Source organism: Solanum stenotomum, chromosome 11, assembly GCF_019186545.1.
Source record: "Solanum stenotomum isolate F172 chromosome 11, ASM1918654v1, whole genome shotgun sequence".
Classification (NCBI taxonomy): Eukaryota; Viridiplantae; Streptophyta; class Magnoliopsida; order Solanales; family Solanaceae; genus Solanum; species Solanum stenotomum.
The window spans coordinates 41,649,657-41,674,320 of record NC_064292.1 but is presented as its reverse complement, the minus strand read 5'-3'; the positions used below and the strand labels follow the sequence as shown (position 1 = coordinate 41,674,320).

Here is a 24,664-nt window from a genome sequence, read left to right as displayed (position 1 = left end):
CATACAATATGGAGGAATAGAAATTGGGATACTGTATGACTCCAAATCAATACAAAAGTCTATGTCCCTATCCAGAGGCATACCAAATAGATTTAATGGAAAGGGACTCTACACTAACATTTGAAAATGGGCCAAGTAGGAAAAACAACCTTGCCCTGCTAATTTGTTAACCCAAAGGAAGGATATGATCTTTAATAGCTTAGGCTTGTTCGCCCTTCCCACTCAAATCTTTTTCTACTCGAAATCTCTAGAGTTACTATCTTAACATTACCGTTTAGCACAGCAAAATAAGGAGACAACCAAGTCATATCCAAAATCACATAAAAGTCTAGCATATCCAATATGACTAAACATACCCAAGTCTGCAGACCTATAAACATCATAGAACAATTGCAATACACATGGGTTACTACTATAGACCACTGGAGTAGCAACATACATAGGAGCATCAATGGTATTACAAATAAAATCAAGCCCAAAGAGAAATTAACATATGCATAATAATAAGTTAAACTTGGATCAAACAACATTGTAGCCATCCGATCACAGATAAGAATAGTACATGTTATCACAGCGTCTGTTATCTCAGCCTCTGATTTTCCCAATAAAACATAACACTGAGCTATGTCATCATTACGGGAAAATCCCCTTCCAGGGTGTGCCACTCATGTCCTTGCATTACCATTTCCTCAGCTTGCATGGCCTCCATGACTACCTCCTTGTCCACTCTATGGATGTTCTATATCATAAGTACCTCCACCCAATAAAACCATTATTATATTATGCTGCTGAACTTGGCCAACAGTCTGCTTGTGAGGGTATTCCCTCTTGAAGTGTCTTGGCTCAACATAATTAAAATAGTTATAGTCAAGAGAGAGCCTGATGGCGGATGCACAAGAAGCTCTTTGTCCACCTTGAGCTAGAGACTATTGTGGAACCCCTGAATGACCACTCGTCGAAGTTGGCATAACCGACTGAATTGGACAAGCTAAATACATCTGCGAACCAAAACCCTTAAAATACAAATCACTGTAGTTGCCCACATTTCTAGACCTTTTAGCCAATGCCTTGGCCTGCCAAACCTGTTGAACTCCCTCTACTTTCTTCACAAAATTAGTTACCTCAGTGAAGCTCTTACTTGTAGAGGTCATATGCATAGATAAAAGTTGCAATTCAAAATTTAAACCTTTGACGAACAAGTGAATCCTCTCTTCCTATGTAATATAACTGGACAAAGCATGGGACTTAGTCTCATAAGTAGCCACAGTTATGCTTCCTTGCTCAAGAGTCATGAACTCATCCTTCTTTCGATCTCTCAAAGTACGAGGCACATATTTCTCCAAGAATATGCATGTAACTATGTACAAGTTAGTCAAGGCAAGGTTGATGATCGACATTCCACAAAATGAATTCAAAGGCATCCTTACTCTCGAAACCATGGAACATTGGAAGGTTTAACTTAAAAATTTGGTCAAAATCTCATGTTCAATGCCAATCATCACAGGGCGAAGTAATGGACAGATCAAGAACGCAGCAGTTCCTGAGTCTCTAACCATCTTAGGGACTATAGTAGTAATAAGACGAGTGATAAGAACTTGAGTAGCGCCTACACATTGGGAGTGGCTCAATACCTTGAGACCTGCAACCCAAATCTGTGTTCTCACATCTGCTTAACATCCTCCTCAATCTCTGTCAACCTCTTCTTCCACATGATCCTTGGTTGGGGTGGGTCCCTTTCTGTGGTACATTATCTACCTGAGTTCCACCTCTGGTGAGTGTAGCCATTCCTTTGACCCTAACCTTATCTCTGCCTCTACATCTACCTCTTCCTTTCCCTCTCATTGTTGGCTCTGCTGCTGGAGTTACTGTCCTTGTACCGTTGCATCTAGTATCAACCATCTACAGACAAAAGAATGGAAGAAGCCAGATACCAATTTGAATCAAGTTATAGGACAAAGGAAGAAAGAAGAAAGAATTTTCCTAAAGCCCTGTAGCTTCTTGTAGAGAAGTACATACGTCTCTGCTCTACTAGACTCGTTTTGGTATGACGAGATCAATGAACCTACGGTTTTGATACCAACTTTGTCACTATCCAGATGGTTGAGAGTGACACACACACTAACCCTTTGGTGGTTGAACTGACTTCCAACCCAAACTTTACCATTAAGACTAATTATGGAAATCAATTTATGGAGAAAAAAAAAAGCAACTAAATTGCAATTTCAATGGATAAAAGATTGAGTTCTCGTAAACTTAACCATTTAACCAAAAATATTGCGGAAATAAAACCCCTTAGAATTTGAATGTCGTGGTACCCTCTCAATCTCAAGGACAATGATGCAGAAAATGAGAGGTTTTGAGATTTTTTCTGCATAAAATCCCAACTTATTTCGCTATAGCAGTTCGACCCGCTATAACGACCTAGTTATCGCCAGCACATTCCCGCTACAATGGCCTACCGCATGGTATAGCAGATTGTACAAACTTTAGAGACACGAAAACTCCTGAAAAACCCTTTTTTCACAACATACCTTCTTCCCTTGACATCTCAAACTATCCCCTTCACGCCAAGTTTGATTTTAGAAGTTCTACTCACCCGAATTCACTTTTGTAAAGCCCTACAGGTTTCTTAATATCTTGGTTACTAGAAAATATAAACCAAGGATAGACATATCACCTCACCCTTTTCCAGATGGCTCTAGACCTCACCTCGTCTAGATTTCGTCTAAGACTGGCCTAGCCTAAAAATTTTAAGTCACTATCCGAAAATTTTTCAAGCTCGATTTTTTTCACCATTGGCGTAGTCATGTCACAGTTAAACATATAAATTTATCACACAAAAAAAAACAATTAAAAAATATAAATTTAATTTTTAAAATATCCCAAAAATGACTCGTATATATGGTATCAGGGTACAAAAGTTACTTTATTGGAGAAGATCAATTAACAAGTTGGTTGGGAAATATAAAGGGTTGGAGTGAGAAAATCTTAGAGCATAATATAACGGCTGCGTGTAAATTCGTTGTCACGCCGTCCAAACAATATGCCAACCCCACGCGTAATCATCAATTAACCCTTAGATTGCATTTTTCTTCTTTTATCTATACTATATATAAAAAAAATTAATATAAAGATGCAAACATTAAATTTTATAAATAACTTTATATTAAAAAATAATAATTGAAAACGCATTGTGTCATATTCATTGAATATTTAAGTAATTCTTTTTCTGTTGTGTACCTGCTTATCACACACACTACTCCCTCTTTACTAACTAGCTAAACAAGTCTTTTTCTATATATATAAGTAAATATTTATTCCCTCACCAACAACATTTCAACTAACACCTCATTTATCCATTTTGGTTTCTCGCATTCTTAAGTCTCTCTTTCTCTCTTCTCTTCATCAACAACTCCTCCTTTCAATCTCTCTCTCTCGCTCGTCTCTTGCTCCGAGCTTGAAAAAGGGTAAAGGGTCTCTCTATCTTTGCTTATTTTTCTGTGGTACTTAAGTTTTGTGGTGTTTCCATGCAGATGAATTCATTTACAATTTGTACATTTTGATCTTAAGGTTTACTAGTTATTTTCTACATTCTTAAGTTGTAACTAGAAGATCATTGCCAATTCTTTCAATTGTTAATGTTTGCATGTTTAATTACTTTTCTTTCCTCTATGTGTAACTCTTAGTTTTTTTTTGTAGAGTATTAATTACAATGTAAGATTATGGACCCCCTTTAGCACTTGATTGGTTGAGAAAATATAAAGAGAAAAAAAAAGGCAATTCTATCATTTTCTTGAATGTCATAATTCATTGGTCATGAAGTGAAAAATGTCTATATGGTAGTGTGTGAAAAGGGTTTTTCTTTAGGGATCATGTGTTATTGAGTGGAATGCACTCAAAGAAATCATTTCAACTTATAATATATATACTTCTTTTTGTATATATTTTTGGGTAATGCCAAATGACCAAAAAATTTAAAAATTATATAATATCTTTTTTATTTTAAAATAAACTGATCTTGTTTACATTTTTTAGTTAAAAGGGTAAAAGTATTTTTAAAAAATAAAATAACATAGGTAAAAATTATTCTGGCCAAATTTTTAGGCCAAAAGGATTTTTCCTTCTTTTTTAACAAACAAAAACAAAGTCAATGTTTTCGTCTACTTTTTATTTTCCTTTTCATCATAGAAATTGCCTAAATGTTACTAGCATGAATTGCATGCAACTAATTAAGGCCATTGCAGGCTTATTCATCATCATTTTTCATATTTTCTTGTTTGGTAGGAACCAACTAATTATGGTTTGTCATTTTCCAAATTTCCCAAAATCAAAAAAATAAAAAGGAGGAAAATAAATCTTGAAAAAAATATATTTAAATTGGAGGACCTTGACCCCACCACCCCAAAGAATAAACCAAAAAGAATGAGGTAATGATTACTTTTAATTTGCTCACGAATGGATGTCAATTAATGAGTAGAATCATTACAATTCTTGCAAGATAAGAGAAGTGTAATATTCACACTCTTATATATATATAAAAGTTTCCTTTTCATATTTACTTAACAAAAAGGTGCAAAAAATATCTTCCAATAGTATATATAACATTTTTTTTGTTCTCAAAAAATATAATTTGTTAGATTGATCAAGATGGAAATGGAGTCATGTGTTCCTCCAGGATTTAGATTTCATCCAACAGAGGAAGAACTTGTTGGATACTACCTCAAGAGAAAGATAAACTCACTCAAGATTGATCTTGATGTCATCACTGATATTGATCTTTATAGAATGGAGCCATGGGACATCCAAGGTACATTCATTCTTTCAACTCTTTAATTTTCTAGTAATTTCCACTTTAAAATTATACAATTTGTTTGTATTACTTTCTTTTTCACTTTATTTTTTTATTAAAAAAGTGTCTCATTTCTTTTTTTGGTGACTCTTTAATTCTGACTTTCTACCTAACATGTTTAAGATCACATGATTAAAGAGTATTTTGGTATATGTTCAACATATCTTTGGTTTAGGAGCACACGATTCAAAAATCTTTTTTACTTTCTTAAACTCCATGTCAGATCAAAACAAGACAAACAAATTGAAACGAAGTTTGAACATTGACATGAAGTTTGTAACATGCATGTACAGATAGGTGTAAACTGGGATATGAAGAACAAAGTGAATGGTATTTTTTCAGTCACAAGGACAGGAAATATCCTACTGGAACTCGAACGAATCGCGCGACAGGGGCCGGATTCTGGAAGGCAACAGGAAGAGATAAAGCAGTGTTATCAAAGGAGAAGATAATAGGGATGAGAAAAACACTTGTTTTCTATAGAGGAAGAGCTCCTAATGGAAGGAAAAGTGATTGGATCATGCATGAATATCGTCTACAAACTTCTCAACATGGACCTCCTCAGGTTACCTAATCTTTCCATCTGCTTCACAACTTGATAAATGTATTTTGAATTGATACGGAGTTTAAGAAAGAAAGAACAACTTTTGACACTTTCTAGGTAGAACATATATACTTCGGAAAAATCCTTTTGGCCAGAAAATTTGGCCTGAATGGTATTTTACTTTTTTGAACATTTTAACCCTTTTAATTTTAATACATTTTAACTAAAAAAAAGATCAATTTATTTTAAAATAAAAAAGATATTATAGACTTTTTAATTTTCTGGTCATTTAGCATTACCCATATACTTCATTCTGTCCTTATTTATATTCTATTTTATTCTTAATGAGATGATGCTTTATAGCCACATAAATATTTATGATTTATTTTAAATCAAAAATTTCAAAAATCTTGCTATTATTTTAAATTTTGTGTTCAAGTCGAACACCTTTAAGTACTAATTAAAATTGTGTCGCGCATGAAATGCTTTCTTATGTCTTTTATTTGAATAAGTTTGTTTCTTTTTGACTGTTGGACTTTTATCAAAAAGTTTATTAATTGGCATAGCAAAGTACAAAAAGAAATAAGTTTTTCTTGTTCCTTTTTAGATTACTTTTGATGTTGGGAATTTTTTTTTGGAGAACATATTGAAAAGACAAACCTTGTTTGTTTTTTCTTTATGTACTTCGTTTCCAGTGGAAAATAAAGGAGGTGTTTGACTATGTAGTTCGAAAAAAAAAAAAAATAAATTTGTGGTTAAAACTTAAATATGATATTACGTTTTAATACCAATAAAATTGTGTCACTACGAGCAAGATGAGAAAGTTAAATTGTTTTTACATATATACAAAAAAAAAACATTAGTCTTATTGGAATTATAGAAAAAAAGTAGAAGAGAATTTTACGTAAAATGAAACGAAAGACAAATCCATTAGTAGCTAAAAGAAAAAATTTATTGTCACTAAGCGTCTATGTGTTGTAGTGAAGATTTAGTTTGAAAGTTGATTGACAACTCTAATTAAGCTGAATAAGATTATTACTCAATTACGTATTTACTAACAAGTTTGGAATTTGTTGTGAATTGACAGGAAGAAGGATGGGTAGTATGTACTTCGTTTCCGGTGGAAAATAAAGGAGGTGTTTGACTATGTAGTTCCCAAAAAAAAATAAAAAACTTACTTTTGGTGTTAAAACTTAAACATGACATTACATTTTTATACCTATAAAATTGTGTCACTAAGTAAGATGAGATAAATTATTTTTGCATATATGTAGAATAACATTATTCTTATTGGTATTATAGATTTATGTTACACAAAATGAAACAAAGGATAAATGGATTAGTAGCTAAAAGAAAAATTTATCGTTACTAATGTCTCTTTTGTTACAGTGATCAAGATTTAGTTCGAAAGTTAATTGACAACTCTAATTAAGCTGAATAAGATTATTACTCAATTATGTAATTACTAACAAGTTTGGAATTTGTTGTGAATTGACAGGAAGAAGGATGGGTAGTATGTAGGGCATTCAAGAAGCCAAGTCCATCAAACAACAATATTGCTTACAATAATTATATGAGAGGAACCAACACAAGTTATTCAACTAGACCACCACCCTCCCTTTCACAAATCCCAAGTTATAATATTAATATTAATCCTCTCAACCAAACATCAAATTTCAATCATCAATTCCCTTTTAATCATCAAGTCTCAAGCCAAAATAATATTGTCTATGACAATAACCAACTAGTAATTCATGAACTCCCACAACTTGATAGCCCTACCATTTCAACAAGTTTGGCTACAAATGATCATCAAGGCCAAAATTCCATGAACAACAACAACAATGAAGATCAATTTTGTGATGAGTGGAATATAGATGACAAGTTATTTGCGCCACAAGTCATCATGAATATGGAGACACCATCTTCTTCTTCTTATTCTTACCCTAATTTTCCGTTAGACGGTGATGATCAAAATCATATGAGCCAATTGCTACAATGTTACCCTGATTTATAGATGAAAATTAATCTTCTATGATCAGTAATAGTTTTTTTGTATCTTTTTTAATTGAAACAAAAGAAGAAGTTTGTGAAATTCCAAGGAAAAGATGGAACACATATATAGAATTGGAAATGTTGAAGGGTGCAAGGCACGTTAAAAAAGTTGCCTTTTAGAATTTTTTATTGTTTAACTACCTATTGACTGTTTTAAGATATTTTTGTAACTGTGAATGAACTGATGTTTAATTTTTTTTATCTACTTCTCAGACAAGCTTAAATTTTTGTCCTTGCAATTTTATATTAAACTTTTTTTTTCTTCCATTATTATGATTTGGATGTTTATCTTTTGCTAAATTAAGTTGAGATGTATTTATACAGATTACAAAGAAAATATAACAACCAATTACCTACTACAGGCTACAAGTGCTAATTTTCTATTAACAATCCTAAAACTTGATATAAAAAAATATGTACGTTCAAATAATACATGGATGAAAAATAATATGAGCTGTGTATTTGTGTATATATGTAGGAAATATTGTATAACAGTTATATGTAGCCAATTGTTATGTGTTGCGTTATATCTCATCTGCATCGTTCAATATCAACGTAGGGAAGCCACGTACGTGTCAAAGTGGTTAGATTCACTTAAGCTATATATTTTCGACGTTGTGTTGCATATTCGGATTCGTTTATTTTAGGTGTTTTTAATCAAAAATAAGTTATTCGATTCCAATCAAAGGGAAACTTGGTAGGCGTTTGGACATGCGATACCATATTGAATCGTGAGATGGAATCAGTGTTTGGACATGCGATTTCATGCTGATTCCATCTCATGATTTCATATCATGTCATGGAATCTCATATTCTCCAAAAATCATGATTTGGGAATTCCATATCATGATTTGGAGTTTTTTTTAATATAAAATTGACCCACAAGTTTATATTTTGTTAAAACAGCCCACATTTATATTTACTAACTATTTATTTCATATGTAAAAAAATTATAATCACATCATTATTTTTTAAAATTTATTATTCTCACAAGGGGCGGCTCAACGTGCTTGGGGGCCTAAAGCGCAATTTCAATTCGAGGCCTAAAATATAAACAAACTTCATATATATATTTATTCAAAATTTATTTTTCTTACACTATTTAGATGAAAATAATCAGTATTTTAATATTGTTTTTTCAGTTATTAGTTTTAGGTAAGATTTTATCAACTCAACATTGAAAAACATCCTTTCAGTGAGGCAATTATTATATGAATTGTTAACATAATTCTATAAGTAATAAGTTGACAAATATTAAATAAAGATAAGAGTTTAGAACCATAGAATTTAACGCAAGAAGTTGATGAATTGGTATACCCCATTTTAATATGCTTGTAATAATGCTTGAAACTAAAATTTAAAAAGAAATAAAAAAGAATTTGTAACTCACTTTGTTCAACACTTTTCACTATTAGTTCTAATTTTTAACAAAGTACAAAAGATGTTAAAGTGGATAAAATGATATATACTTTAAAAATTTATACATTTTATTATAAATAATCAATTTTATTTAAAGAAATTTTAACACATAAATTATTCTTGATAAAATTTGGGGGCCCCCGAAATTTGGGGGCCTAGGGCAAAAGCCTTATTTACCAAAGCATAGAGCCGGTCCTGATTCTCACCAACATAAAATTTATTATTACTTTAAATTTCGTGAATATAAATGATAAAGTAGGAATTGATTTGATGAATATAAATAAGAATGGAGGGAGTAATACTTTTCTGGTTTTCATAATAAAAAAACTTCTCTTTTGTCTACGTATGAAAATGTTTAAAGCAATTTAATATGAAAAAGGCAAAATTGGTCATGTATGTTTGATAATCACTACTTTCAATATGTTTGATTTTAGTACGAAATTAATGCACTGAAAATGTGTAATATCACACAAGTGAAACAAGGCATGAACCATTATGATATTGACACACAAGTGTTGTCATAGCTTGTACATTGTTACATAATTATTTGCGAGAATATAAGGAGTGATGAATATTTATGGTCTATGAGCATGAAAATATAGTTGTGAATGATATTAATCAACAAATGACTCAAAGTAACAATGTTGGTTTGTCTTCTCGGCCATATGATCGAGAAATGGCAGTTCGACATGATGAGATTGTTCGTACTATGTGGGAGGATTATATTAAACACTAGTACACTACAATTTATGTTCAATGTTTTTAATTTTTAATTTTTTTGGTAAATAAACAAAATTTATTTCCAAAGTAAGCATTTGAGTACTTTCTTTATTTAATTAAAGTTAGATGAAACAGTTACTTATGTGGAGAACAAATAATTTTTGTAATAATTTATTATGCAATTTTATAAATTTTAAACAATTGGAGCTATTTTAGTAGTTTTACAACTTATAAGGTTCTTATGTTTATGAGAAAATATACAACACAAAAATTTTATATTGCATGTCCAAACAAAACTTCAATTTCATCTTATGATTTCATATTATAATATCATATCATGATTCTATATCGCATGGCCAAACGGTCCTTAGAATCCTATTCTCATGGCTGTAACGAAAATTCTATCAAAATTCCAACCAAAGGAAAATATTTCTTTTTTTCATAAACTCCACCCNCCCCCCCCCCCCCCCCCCCCCCCCCCCACACCAAATCATGATTTATTTTTGCTTTATGTCAACATTACTGTGGACTGTTATTACGATCACTTCCTTTGTGTACTGAACTACACTAATTCTTATTTTAATCTAAGTTGCATCTCACTAAAAGAAAAAAAATAATCAATTTCATTCAACAGATTTTGATTGTGTGAAGGGATGAAGAGTATGAGGCTTTACTGAACTGGTATGCGTAAAGATAAGATTCAATATTTTCTCATCTTATGCTTTAAAGAGATATAAGAAAAACTCAAAAGCAATTTTATTCTGCAGCTCGATGGTTACACATACATCTCTACAAGATAAATTGATGGATCATGCTCAGGATATCTTAATATATATATATTAAGGGCCAATACAAATTAAAACATCGAAGATGACAACAACTCTTCTAAAGGAAATTCCTTTGAAAGGATCCAGAAGAAAACCTGGAAGTGAGACCCTGAGACATGTCCGCAGCATCAAGCTTAACATTTTGCCTTCCCGCTGTCAAATCCTTCTCACGATCCCAAGGTTTCCATGGATGATTTCCTTGCCATTCTTCTTTGGTTGATTCCTGCTTTGATTTTTTCTTTGACTTGGTACGAACGGTCTCTTGATGCTTTTCTACCATAGATTTTGATCTTCTCGATTTATTATACTGTTCCACCAGTTCAGCATCGACACTTGATCTACTCTTTTCTTGCAGCTCTTTAGAAGCAAGTGCCGAAGCCTCGTTGAAAGCCTCCAGATAACTGAAAATACAAAATAATTGAGAACCGAGATATCTAATGTCATATCCAAAAGATCTAAATAACAGAGAATGAACATACTTCATTTTGGCTTTCTGAGCTCGATCTGATGGGGTGTCTGTCCAGGCACTAGTATCACCACGGCCTTCTTTCGAGCTTTTGCTAAAGCTAGTCTTTGAGTGCATGCTTACAACGCCAGCCTAAGCAGTCATGGAATACATCATGCAGAGTTTCACGAAGTAAAAGAAAGGAAAAACACTTGAGCAGTTTCTCATTCAGAAATTAGTCAAGGATTTCATGTTGTCTTTCTTTTGGACCCCCACATTATGTATTCAAGAATTTATACATGTATGATAACATATGTTGTTATTTTCTTAGAATTACTGTTTCTTGTTACTTCAGGGTAGGGAATAAAATACTGGATTCGTACGGGAAAGAATCTGGTGCTGCCATTCAATGAACTCCCCAGAGCCATAGCTTCCCATTCACTTTGTTTTTTCTTCTATTAGATTATTGTTCAATATCAATTCCTTTTCAACAATTAAGATATGGTTTTGTAGTATTTCATGGTCACTGAACCCTTTAGGGTGAGAAGCATGCTAATGATGGGTTCAAAATGTTTCCAGGTTACCTAACAAGGAGGGGGGGGGACAGACGAGTGAAGCGTATGGAAAGAAGAGATGGCTAAAGAAATTTAGGCACAAATATACCAAATGCTTGAATTGTATGTGAATGTTCAGAGGGAGCTTTGAAGTAAAAGATAAAATTCTTGCTGACTTTGACAACCAGCACAAAACCTTGGTCTCGTGAAGAAGCTGAACATGACAATGGCAGTTCAAATTTTACATCACTAATTGGTTCGACTTTAGACTCGGATATGGTGCTGAATAATAATACAGGCCATTTAGGAGTCTAAATAGGTGATGATGACAGAGGAATCAGTAAGTCAGAAGGAGTTTGAAATTATGGTTGACCTGCATGCCTGATAAACTAATATGTCCAAGATAGGCCAAAATTTATGGAAGAGCTAGGGAGCAATAGGGAGGGACAAGAATTAAGAACAGGTATGCAGCGAGAAGCCAGAGACATCAGGATTGACTTCAAGCTTAGACTGCCAGTTAGAAATTATATTGGAATAGCTAACCAATATTGGATCAGCCAACTACACCTCAATCCCAATCTAGTGGCGGGTATGGTTAGCTACTTGTGTGTGTGTATATACTATCAATAAATCCCCAACGTTTAGACAGTAACTTATCTTGGCCTGCCAACTACATTCCACTATCCCAGTTTAAAATTCTCTCTTCTTTTTAATAATATGAGTGTATATTAACCCTTTATCTCGTACTTTGATCTCTTTCATAGCTTGAAAAATATTATTATGATCATTCCTTGTTGGGTTTCCAATAACCTATATTTAATACTATCTGTAATATGTCAAATGCATTGATTGAGCCAGCTGGAGTAGTAGCACAATTAGATAAGCAATTATGCATCTTGGCCTGAACATTTAAAAGTAGAACCAAGTTTGATCTGTCAAAATCTCAAGGAAAAGCAGCAAAAGGACATTCATCAAAATTGAGTGGAAGAAACAAGACCTTACTTTTCTTTCAGGAGGCAGTGTAGTCATCCATTCATCTCTTTTTGGTGCAACTTTGACCTCCATCTCTGCTAACAACAGATCATCACCTTCCATGGAGATACCTGAAGCAAATAGTAATTTTAATGAAAAGAAATTCCTCCTCGTCAAATCGAATGTTATAAACATACTGGACCATGACTTATCCCAAAATATTGAGCCATAATAAATTACTACCGTTGTTCCAGTTTATGTGACATTTCCTTTTAAATCTATTCCAGAAAGACTGACCGCTTACTAAATTTGGATAGATTATAACTTAAAACTTCTCATTTTACCCTGAATGGCAAGCTTTTTAGCCACCCAAATGTTATGACATGTTTAAGACTACAAGTTTCAAAAGTTCCCATTTCTTTCTTAAATAAAAAATTACATGCCCAATCAAATTGATTCACATAAATTGATACAGAGAGAATACTTAGTTGGAGTTTGAAATTGTAATCATAGTATAAGAACAACAACATACATAGTGTAATCCCACAAGTGGAGTCTGGGGAGGGTAGCGTGTATGCAGACCTTACCCTTACCTTGGGAGGTAGAGAGACTGTTTTCTAGATCTTTGGCTCAAGAAAAATCATAGTATAAGAAGTCTCCAAATATAAGGTGATAGAGTGTTTATGTTATCAAGTTATTAAAGGGTATAACGTAAACTGTTGACTATGTATGGTAAGCCCCAAGGTCACTACTTTGTGAAAGATAAATTTGGCACAACAAGGAAATACAGAATTTAATTTGAGAAGACAGACAGTACACTCTATCATTTTTTTCTTACTAATAGATCATTTTGCAAAGGACCATATCATTTACTAGTTTTCTACCAGACATTCTTTATAAATGTAGAATAACTGAATAAGCCACCGACAATATGACACAATATATAGATCTTGGATCTTGACACACTTCATAACTATATTGTTCAGCGATCCATGCAACATGACAATCCTCAAGAGACAGCTCACCTAACAGTGAGTTTCTTATTAGTTATAACCAGTGTTGTGAAAGGCGATCACCTCATCGCCAATGGCGAGAGGCGAGGCAAGGCGACCCTTCATCGCCTTTTAGATTTGTGGCGAGGCAATCTCCAAAAGGCGACGCCATGTCGACAAAAGGCGAGAGGCAAGAAAGGGGGGAGAGGCGTCGCCTTTTGTATTATCTTAAAAAAAAATGCAACCAATTAGGGTTTTAAAAGTTAAAAGGTACTTTTAGGGTTTTCGACTAGACTAGACTCCTCCGGCGACCAGCCAACCTTTTCGGACTACTCCAAAGTCCAACCAATACATATTTCTTCTTCAGATTTCATCTTTCCTCGATTTCTTTTTCCTTCTTCTTCTTCATACTTTAGAGTCACTTCTACCTCTGTTTTGACTTTTGTTCTGTTTTTTTTCTCATTCAAGTTCTAAACTTTTAGTATGTACCATCTATTTTCAGTTTTTGAATTGAAATATTTGCTAATATGTTATTGCTATTGAGAATCTGATTATTTACATGTGCAATTAAATATTTTAACTTTTTGGTATTAATTGGTATCGCATTTCAAAAAGGCGAGTGGCAAGGCAGACCCTTGTCGCCTTTTATCGCCTTTTGCCGTCCAAAACACTGGTTACAAGACAATGAACCCTAACCATGTAAATCTAGTGGTACATGTAGCAACTGCAGCAGTCTCTCCAGCTCCCCCCCTCCCCCCCTCTCCCCCCTTTCCCAAAAAAAGGACAGAAAAGTGTAACAAGAATTGACTCCACCAAAGCATGACAGCAGATTTACAGGGAATGGAAGTTCAGAAAAATCTCCGAGGTAAATAAGCTAGTAAGACAACATATGAGGGCGGAGGACATGATCTCTCAAGTAAAGAAAATAAATATATAAACAACCAGAACGTGAAAGTCCAAGCATGAAAATTAAGCTAAACGATGCATTACTGAATTCAACATTAATTGCATAGACACTATCATCTCTATCTCTTCCTAACTCACATCTGCATGTGTTTGCACAATCTATATTCAACTGTGTCAGTCTCCTCTAAAGTTGACTGCACATCTTAACGAGAAGCATGGTTGTAGTGGTACATAAACAAACAGGATTCCTGAAATGGATTGATAACGTAACCAAACCTGCAGATAGTCTTCGTATGTTTTATTCATCAGTAATGGACTATCTAGTACCACAAATGATAGATGGGACCATATATCCTTCAAAAGTGTGGAGCATGACAAAGGAAACAATCACATACCCGGAACAACACAACAACAACAACATACCCAGTGTGATCCTACAAGTGGGGTCTGGGGAGGGTGGGGTGTACGCAGACCTTACACACCTACAAAAGATTATTGTTTGTGCTGCAAATAGAATTTCTATTGTCTAGTCACATGCACCATAGTGTAGTCCAAGCAATGAAGTATGGAAGAAGTAAAAGAAAGTGGAGTTAGGCTTTTAGTGAGAGAAGAGTACTTTGGGGATTATAAAATCATGAAAGGTATATTAAGGCAAACTACTTGAAGAAGAGCTCCCTTGACAGAGCCCCTTCAAGGAATTTTCTCAATCCAGTTCAATTGAACCTCTCTCGAATTCTTCTAGTAAGTATAGACATATGAGTTCATTTCTTTTCCTCTATTTCATTCTAGTAATTGAATGCTAATAAGTGGGTTCAAGTATACTTGCTTGGGTTGATTACTTTCTTCCTTCCGTTCTTATTCTATTTCTACTTTTTGACTTCCTTGTGTTATTTCCGTCTGTCACACATCCACACCCAAATCGTGTCGGATTGACATGGGTGTGGCAAGAGTCTGACCAACATAGATGGAGTTCACAGACAATTAAGCAATAGCGAAGTTGAATAAAAAATTAGGTACCAATCACATAAAATTTGAGCAAGATAGTAGAATAAAATGAATGATAAACCATGTTTAGCAAAATGGACCAACCTTGCAAACGTCTCCATTGGGCAGCTTCACGCATAGCTTGTAATTCTGCCTACAGAACCAAATCTTGTGTTAACAGATTGGTAGTCAAGAGTGTTTTGAGTTATCTTCATACCCAATGGGACACAAAAAAATGTACCTTCATTTCCTCTTGTTCTTCCTTGTGCTTTATTTTCTCATCCAACACTTTCCTCTACAAAAGAAAACAACATCTTCTTGATAAATTAAATGAAAACAACATTTGGAAAGCCCAAAATAAAGCATAGTATACTGTAAATGTTCTCCATAATATAGGAAGTTACAAAGTAAGCTCAAGGAACTGAATGAAACAATGGTAGGCCACAATAACTAGAATACCTGATGTTACGGCATCAAATCATAGCAAGTCAAATTTTCAATGTGTTAATTCTGAGTGGTTATATAATATCCTACTGATTTTTCTCAATGATAATTCTTTTAGACTAGGAATCAACAAAGTGAGGTGAAAGTGATATAGTAACAGAAACATCTAGAACTGCAGTCCCTAGGGGAAAAAACCTACACGTGATCCAATCCAACTGAGTGTTCTCTAATTACAGTTTTCAAAGTTCCCTGCAAAAGTATGATTGTCTTCCTAAGCATTTTAATTTATATCAAAAGATGAGAGCATAAGTCATTGCCTGATTGTACAAGGAAGCCAAATAAACTTTAGCTTTCTTAATTTCCTTCTAAATCCGTGTTTGAGTGTCACTTATAAATGTAGAAGATTCAAGATTGCATGAAGGGAACTATGTCGCTCGGACTCTTCAAAGATGTCGATGGGTGCATGTCGGATCCTCCAAAAATAGTGTATTTTCGAAGGATCCAACACGGGTGCGGCAACATTTCTGGAGAGTCCGAGCAACTTAGGAAGAGAATACACACGTGAAAAACATATAATAGTACCTTGAATAAATAATAAAGATTGCATTGGGAAAAAAAGGAACCACTTCATCTTTGTTAACTTCTGACATTCTATTGATAAACTAAATACTAATTTTGTGAAATAAGGTATATGATCTTCCGCCTTCATAACTTCCAGTGGTTTGCTTATAAGTTAAAACGACAGCATGTCTTAATGATTTTTTAACTTCTCGAGTAGGCAGAAGTCTCCACTTCTGTATTTCCCGGGATTTTTCTCTCCATTTCATTTTCTTAATAAGCTTTTCGACTTCATTGGTTAAACTAAAATTTAAGAATCTATCAGCTCCTAAGTAAAATGTTAAGCCTAAAAAGTCACACATTAGTAAACAGGAAGTGACACTGATGTTAATTGCAAAATTGTGACAATTGCACCAAATTTCTTGGCACAAAATTGAGATGATGCACTTAAAGAGTATTTTCAAATATATTTTTTTTGATGACAAGGGAAACCCGCAGCCGCTACCTTTTGGGTGCGCACAGGGTAAAACCCCCGCTCCTATGCAATAGCTCACAAACCACATAGGAGAGGTAACCCACACTAGGCAAGCCCGGTGCGACGAGCTCGACCCAGAAGGCAAATCCCTTGCTTTCGCTGGCAAGGGGTTTCGAACTTGAGACCTCCAACATGGAAGTTCCAAGCCCAAACCACTGGGCCACCCCGAAGGGTAAGAGTATTTTCAAATATTAATGAAAGGACATAAATCATGAGCTCTTATCTCAACCAAAGAAATGTATGCCAGGAGAGCAAGAAAGAAAAATGACACCAAAATAATTGATTCACACAGCACATGGCAAATCCAACTTAGCTATCCTAAGGAACACTAAGGCAAATTTGACAAGAACCACTATGAAATAATGGTCCATCCTCAAAATTAACTAGGTTACTCGAAAAGATTCAACACAAACCAACTACAAAATTTGGAAATATTCAACATCTGGAACCAAAATATATGGGACAATATCTACACCCAAATGACTAGGAGCAGTTACCCTTGCTAGCGCAGAAAATATGTCCATTTGAAGTTTGAAAATGAGAAATAAATGGAAGAAATCTGCATTTAGCCTTGCTATTAGAAAATCAACACAGGGTTTTAAGCCAGACCTTAAGGAAGCTTCTCTTCACATAACAAAATTTGTGAGGAAAATAAATGATTATATCACTTAATTACTCACTTTATCTGGATCTTGCAAATCTTTAAAGGCTTTGTTCAGCTTGATGAACGCTTGGTGAGCTTCAGGATGCGTGCACTTATCAGGATGCACCATAAGAGACAACTTCCAGTACCTAAAGCATACACCAAAATAACAAATAAATGAGGATGGAGTTTAAAGGTGCATTTAACAGCATGACTGACAGCAGCAGCTACAAGTTAACAGTCAACGGATGCCTAATCCACATCTATGGTTCACATACCAATAGGAGTAGTTACACCATCAGGACAAGGAAGAAAGAAATAATGCTTCCACTAATTCAAATGAACAAGTTGTGGGTAAAGTTCCTCTTTTTATGGTGATGGTATAAGCGTGTGCCGTGCCACAACCGTGTATATAATTATCAAAATATCCAGTTGTCTCAGGGAACAGCTGGATATATAATCCAAAAATCGTATAATAAAGTAGGAGACATCTATTTAACTCATCCTCAACTAGAAGTACGTGAAGGCAAAATGCTTAACAAATTAAATGACAGCAACTTGACTTACCGTTGAATATAAAAATCGCAAATTATAGATGTAATATAACATATCTCAAAATAATGTATAAGCAAATACGAAAGCAAACATGTTTGAATATTTCAGTAATCATGAAGGCTACAGCTAGTACCGGACAGATGATTTGGACAACATCCCCCTGTGACAATTTTCAAGATTTACTTAAACTTTATTTTAGAATGACATATTATAAGCAAATAATATGATTTGAATCAACTTAAAAGCAAAAGAGGCATTTTGCATATTAGACATTACCTATACACAGAGATATGCAACTTGCATTTGACATTCAGTGATGACATTCAAAAGTGTAACTCAATTTACAGTATTATTATTTTTTTTTTTACAAAGGTAACAATATATTGACGGTATTCAGTGACTCAATATATTCAATATTTACACAGTGATTCAAATTAGCTAGTGATACACAATATCTAAATAGAGACTTCAAATTTCAGATTCAGTTTCATCGCCGAGCCCTCAAATCACTAGATACTTAGATCAATATTGTGCAAGGCCAAAAGATCGTTGCACTTCTACAATCACTCAATACTTATAAGCAACATATGACATGTCATCAGGGAGCATTACTACCATCCTCCAGGGAAGTAGCAGCTCGCAGCTGTTCAGCCGCTTCTCTAGGAGATAGAAGATGTACCTCTGACTGGATTCACTATATTTAAGCACCAAGACTATTCAGGTTCAGAAATCCAATCAAACATTATTTACAGGAAAAAGGAAAGTCTGGAGCAACTTAGCTCATCTACCAGACCAAGTTCAAGAAATTGAAGGCCGTATGCAGACAACTTATAACCCTGGGCATCAATAATTTTAAGGATTGAATTCTAACCTACAGATGCTACTCTAATCTTAAATAAAAATTGCAATGACTCTCCACAAACAAGCAAGCAATTTACCTTTTCTTCATGTTATCACTCAACATATTTCTGTTCGCACCCAAAACATCATATGAGTTGTCTGCATCTGCTCCCATGATTCTTGTAACCTGACCAAGTAAAAGTACTCGTTATACACAATTTTGATTGTCAACAAAGAGTTACATAGAAAAGAAGATTCTCAACTCACCTTAACCAAATGAACATGAACCAATCCCAAACCCACAATTAACAGTGTAAAAATGTGACAAGGCCAGGCTTCACTAAATGTCATATATTTAGAACCCCAAACACTACTAGAAGTTAACAGAACAGAAATAAAAAGCAGCATGGGAAAAGGAAGAGTGGAAGATCAAGAGAAGTTGTAAAGCAGTGACGAGAAAATAAATCACAAGGTTCTGTTACTTTTAGCAATTCAAATTTCAAATTTTGCTAACTGAGAGGAAGAGAGAGCAACAAGCAAACAGGTAAAATAAAAACTGTCAGTTTTTTAAAATAAAGAACAACCCCACTTCTTTCAAAAGAAAATACAAATTACAGTACCATATAAATACCACATGGCGGATTCTTTTTTGTTTTTTTCAATGGCTCATATGGGGGTTGATTCAAGGTATCTATAAATCTAGAGGGTTAGCTCCATTTGGTTTGGTTAAACTAAAACGAATGTCAAATAATCATAAAACTAATTATCAAACCAAATTTCAAGTGTAATTATGTCAGATTGAAGGTACTAAGAAAGATCACACAAGTATGATTGTTAAGGAGAAAGATACATAGAAACAGACAACAGATGGACTGATAGGGAAGAGAAGAGAATGGAGGAAGAACCTCTTCAAAACGTTCGGCCTCGTTTGCTGATTCTACCTCAGTCACCAAAGCAGGAGGTGGGGGTCCTATAAACAATTCAGTATCTTCTTCCAGCTCAACATCCCTGGAAACATTTGTCAGAGACACTTAGTGCAGTTCACTTTAGTCTGGTATAACATACATGACAACCTAACTGTTATTTGAAGCTTCTTGAGTGTGGAAGGGATAACTATTAAACTTCTGAGAGCAAGAAGTACTTGTAGAAACAACAAAGAGAGGCTGATCAAACCTGTGAGCTCATCTAAGAAGATCATAGTACTTTTTGTGTTAATATGTCAAAACCAATCTGTTTTTCCATCTCTGAACCAAAGATTTTCTGAAGGGAGAAACTTAAATCTGAGTTACTCTGACTCTTCAAAATCCCTGCCGCACCCATGTCAACACGACATGGGTGTGGATGTAGGATCCACACCGGATTTGGTCAACTTACCTTCAGTTCTTAGACTACATATATGACCGAGAACACAGAAATATAGATTAATTGGGTATTTGGTTTGATTTTTGGGTTTATGTCATATATATAGAGAGAGAAGAGTTATATAAAGTATGAGAATACTCTGCTATAACGACGAGATATCTTATGATTATGATTAAAATATTAGGGTTTATAAAGAAATAATTTTTTATTAGTTTTAGTTCAGTAACTTTAATTAACCGAAATATATACTTTACATGATGTAATTTATATTTATTAGTCGTAACCCAGCACCTGTATCCGCATTCGGATCCATACCCCCAGAATCCTAAAATTTATGTGATGAAGAACCCAACCCCTAGATCTACACCCATATCCAATAGACTGAGTAACATAAATTAAAATTCACCAGATGTGATGCATTGTTATCAATGCTATAGAACGGTCTAGTTCAATAGGCTAAGTAAAGAATCAAATTATCTACTCCCTTGAGCACATTCCAAATACAGTTTAAGTTAAATACCAATAGGGTCAGTTAGTGTTAAAAAAAACAAGTCCACAAGTACATATCTAAGTGAGGCAATAAACTGCAATGGAGAATTGAGGTTTACCTCAGCTCCGCTTGTGCTTCAGTTAACTTAGCTGCGGCAGCAAGTAGTTCTGCAGAAGGCATTGCAGGGCCAATCACCCTGCACAAACGCAAAGGAGATCAAATTAAAATAAGACAACTTAGGACTAGAATGAGGTTTTGATAAAAGAAGAAACCACCTACTCCACCATCATCACCGCCTTTTATTTTCTCAGGTAAAAAAAGGAAAACTGTAATTCCTTTTTACTTTTGTGTTTGGGGAGGGAGGGGGTGAGGGACATGGACTTCTCTCTATGTAATATAACCAATTTGGAGGCGGAAACCTTCTTTACTAACCTCTTTTTTGGGCCAGTATCTTCTTCGGCAGGCAAGCTTAAATTAGCATCGTAAGCGGTAGCATTATCGCTTGGCAAACTCAAATTGGCATTATGACCACTAGCCACTTCATTTGGCAAACTCAAATTGGCATTACAATGTTCCTGTCCAACTACCGAATCCAATGGCTTGGACTGCTCATCATTTCGATGCAACTCTTGACTTCGAAGTTGCATTTGAGAACGGATTAAGGGTCCTACAGTCTCCAAAGTAGGAAATGCTTTTAATGGTAATAGAAAAACATGATCACCTGTTTCCTTAAGGTTTAAGGAGAGGAACAGTTTTCGCAGACGCTTGACCAACAATTTTTCAGATAAACCCCTTATATCTACAGCTTGTCCATCATCAATCATTTGTAGAAGCTGTATTGAATTTACAGAAGACGTTAGCTGAATTTGGCTCATAGTTATATGTCAATATAAACTTGAAGATAAAATAATTATGGTTTAAAATCCTGAAATCAAGTGTGCACTAATAAACCAAAGGAAAAGAAAATGTAGGGGAAGGGGATAAGTACAATGTCTCGTACAAGTATACCAAATCCTTAATTTAAGGACATATTTAATGCTATTTATGATCGAGTAGAAGCTTATGGACACAAGTTTTTTTGTTAAGGTAAATAACTTTTTTATTAATGGACACAAGTTTCTTTGTTAAGGTAAATAACTTTTTTAATAATGGTAAAATCTCATGTATACCAGCAACACTCAAAAAGTAGAGACTCTACAACATAATATGTTCACAACAAATGACACCCAATTTACTATAGTCTATACACATAGGAATGCTCATGGACACAAGTATATTCCTATATGCCTACAAAAACAAATAGGTCATGTATATACTCACTAAAACGAAGTAGAAAGAGATTCTTTTGACAAAAACTAGGATATTGCAGGGGGATTACCTATAGATGGAATTTTCTGGAAGGGTAAAAATTCTAGTTCTTCATTAATTATTCAATTGGTAAGGTCCTTGAATAATGCACACAATGCAGCCTTTCCTTGGCAGATCATTTGGAAAAATAACTCATCACTGAGTCAATCCTCACCTCAAAAGCTCTTACATGACCTAATTTAACACAAGAACTCTACAGCAAAGAATAAAGACGTAGCAATTTGCAGCAAACTTTGTCAGAAGACAAGAGAATATATAAATGGATTGTCACACTGTGAGATGGCTCAACTCATTGGACACTCTGCAATCTTAGCATGGACTCTCTAATTCGTCAATATTGAAGGAATGCAGGTTGCTGGATTTAGTGCAAAACTCAGCAATACTACTGAGCTAGAGCCTAGAGTTAGAATGTGATAACTATTGTTATGAAGATAAAGAAAAAGACAGCTCCTAATGAAAGGAACTCCAGCAAGTGGAAAGGGAGTTATTCTTTGTGTTTCATCTTTATGAATTTTGATAAGCATTTTGTTAACAGCATCTCATACTTCTGTTCCTTGCAACTTCTTCGTGCCTGTTTTGACACATACCTCACTTTTAAAAGAAAAACAAAGAGTTCCATCCAACCATATTATCCAACTCCTCAATTAAAATAACATTTTTGGTCAAACCGTTTATTTATTTAATAACACAACTCTAAAAATAAATTCCTTGATAATAGACAGAGCCGTTTGCTTACTTTCTACTCCTTGTCTCAAATTCTTTTTCAATTTCCCTTACCAAGAATCAAAGGAAAACATCTACCATTAAGAATCTCAAATGCACTAGTAGCATTTTTCATGTAGTTTCAGAATACATAAATCTTCTATTCAAAAAAGTACATTATGAAATATGTCTGCTTTAGGATCAAACATTGGTTAAGTTGCTCAAAAAATGAATGCTTCATAAGTGAATTAATGCACATCTAGTTAAGAACAAAATTTGGTCATTACAACTTCCAAGAATTTATATGTATCAATTTTTTTTTGATAAAGTAAAGTTGTATTCCTCAGCAATGAGGATATGCTGGCAACCATCAAAAAGATTTACATCAGAGACCCAAAAGAGACCAACACAAGAAATTGCTACTATACTTATAAAGAAGAGAAAAAATTTAAAATTTGTCCAACATCCTCTATACCCTCCTCATTACACCAAACAGAAGGTCTTCATACAACGCCATTTGAACTTTTGTACTGATTCTGCAGTATTTTCCATACACCTCTTGTTTCTTTCTCTCCAAATAGTCCACCATATACAACAGGGTATCATGTTCCACCATTTCTTCTGGCGCTTACTCCCCCCTCTTCTCACCAAGCAACTAAGAAGGTCTGCAGTGTGTTCTGGCATTGTCCAGTTTGTGTGTGTTCTGCTTAGAAAAATGGTCCATAATTGAGCAGTGACTTTGCAATGGAGGAATAGATGGCTATTAGTCTCATTTGTCTCATTACACAGTGAACACCAAGAAGCTATTTCAAAGCCTCTTCTTTGCAGCTTCTCATGAGTTAGGCATGCCCTTCTAGACACTAGCCATGAGAAACACCTCACTTTAGTTGGCACTTTATTTTTCCATACCTTACACCATGGTCCAGAGATTTCCCTGGAAGTTCCTTTACTTTCCTATTGTACAATCTGCTGACTGACAACATACCATCATGATTGTGTTTCCAAATCATTACATCAACTTCCAGATTTGTGCACTTGAAATCATCTAGTGTTTGTAGCATCTCGGCTACTCTCCCTATCTCCCAGTCATTTAGTAACCTTCTGAAGCTGAAATTCCACCCTTGTTCAGACCATACCTCATTTACCATTGCATCTTGAGACGAGCTGAGGATATATATATCTGGATAGGAAGACATCAAGGAGTCCTGACCAATCCAGCGATCTTTCCAGAAAAGAACCCTAGTCCCATTCCCCACTTTGTATCTAATATTGTGTTGTAGTTGACCCCATAAATTTCTGATAGTTCTCCACACCGAGACAACATACGGGATATTCACCATATCGGAAACCCATGGGCTATTCTGGCCGTACTTGTTACTAATAACTTCCTTCCAAAGTGCTTGATCCTCTCTTCCGAACCTCCACAACCATTTTGCCAACAAGCATTTGTTTTGTAGCCCCAAGTTTCTGATCCCTAACCCCCCTGAGCTTCTACTCAGCAAAGCAGTTTGCCATTTGACAAGATGTATTCTTTTACCTTCCTTGATTCCCGACCAAAGAAAATCCCTCCTTAATTTATCAAGTCTTTCTTCCACTTTGGCCGGCATAGGGAATAGGGACATCACATAAGTAGGTAAAGAGTCTAGTACAGAGTTTATCAGAATGGTTCTCCCACCGGAGGATAGATATTGAGATTTCCAGTTTGCCAGCTTCTTCTCAGTTTTTTCAATTATACCATCCCATATCACTAGCTCTTTATGGTTGTTTCCAAGTGGCATACCTAGGTAAACAGTTGGGAGTTTTTCAATTCTGCACCCCAAAATGTTTGCTGAGGCCTGGATCTGTGTCACCTCTTTGATGGGATATATACAACTCTTCCTCCAATTGACTGCCAAGCCTG

General features: G+C 34.7%; 3 protein-coding genes across 3 annotated transcripts in view; 1 reads left to right on the top strand and 2 right to left on the bottom strand.

The window, feature by feature from the left end:
• Window positions 1–3,342: 3,342 nt before the first annotated feature.
• On the top strand, window positions 3,343–7,629 carry LOC125843620 (NAC domain-containing protein 30-like). Its single transcript, XM_049522770.1, has 4 exons — window positions 3,343–3,467; window positions 4,638–4,807; window positions 5,143–5,414; window positions 6,892–7,629. Exons 2-4 carry the CDS (start codon window positions 4,648–4,650, stop codon window positions 7,408–7,410), a joined length of 951 nt encoding a protein of 316 aa, XP_049378727.1. The 5' UTR covers window positions 3,343–3,467; window positions 4,638–4,647; the 3' UTR covers window positions 7,411–7,629.
• Window positions 7,630–10,334: 2,705 nt separating this feature from the next.
• On the bottom strand, window positions 10,335–23,380 carry LOC125845928 (uncharacterized). Its single transcript, XM_049525413.1, has 12 exons — window positions 23,240–23,380; window positions 22,217–22,255; window positions 21,127–21,554; window positions 20,813–20,890; window positions 19,748–19,850; window positions 18,941–19,029; window positions 17,485–17,596; window positions 15,509–15,562; window positions 15,373–15,421; window positions 12,416–12,516; window positions 10,894–11,012; window positions 10,335–10,815 (listed from the first exon to the last, which is right to left on the bottom strand). Exons 1-12 carry the CDS (start codon window positions 23,378–23,380, stop codon window positions 10,473–10,475), a joined length of 1,656 nt encoding a protein of 551 aa, XP_049381370.1. The 3' UTR covers window positions 10,335–10,472.
• Window positions 23,381–23,642: 262 nt separating this feature from the next.
• LOC125845927 (ABC transporter G family member 25-like) overlaps window positions 23,643–24,664 on the bottom strand; it is a 63,572-nt gene continuing 62,550 nt past the window's right edge. Inside the window, exon 4 of the mRNA XM_049525412.1 lies at window positions 23,643–24,661. Within this exon, the coding sequence (XP_049381369.1) occupies window positions 23,643–24,661 (1,019 nt within the window). The remainder of the gene's footprint in view (window positions 24,662–24,664) is intronic.

Excerpts from the sequence above, each read along its gene's own strand:
- LOC125843620 (XM_049522770.1), top strand. The coding sequence starts at position 4,648 with ATGGAAATGGAGTCATGTGTTCCTCCAGGATTTAGATTTCATCCAACA. Across the intron at positions 4,808-5,142 it reads GGAGCCATGGGACATCCAAG|ATAGGTGTAAACTGGGATAT; the intron begins GTACATTCATTC and ends ATGCATGTACAG. Across the intron at positions 5,415-6,891 it reads CTCAACATGGACCTCCTCAG|GAAGAAGGATGGGTAGTATG; the intron begins GTTACCTAATCT and ends GTGAATTGACAG.
- LOC125845928 (XM_049525413.1), bottom strand. The coding sequence starts at position 23,380 with ATGGTGGAACATGATACCCTGTTGTATATGGTGGACTATTTGGAGAGA. Across the intron at positions 15,563-17,484 it reads ATTTGCAAGATCCAGATAAA|AGGAAAGTGTTGGATGAGAA; the intron begins GTGAGTAATTAA and ends TTTCTTTTGTAG. Across the intron at positions 12,517-15,372 it reads CCAATGGAGACGTTTGCAAG|GTATCTCCATGGAAGGTGAT; the intron begins GTTGGTCCATTT and ends TATTTGCTTCAG.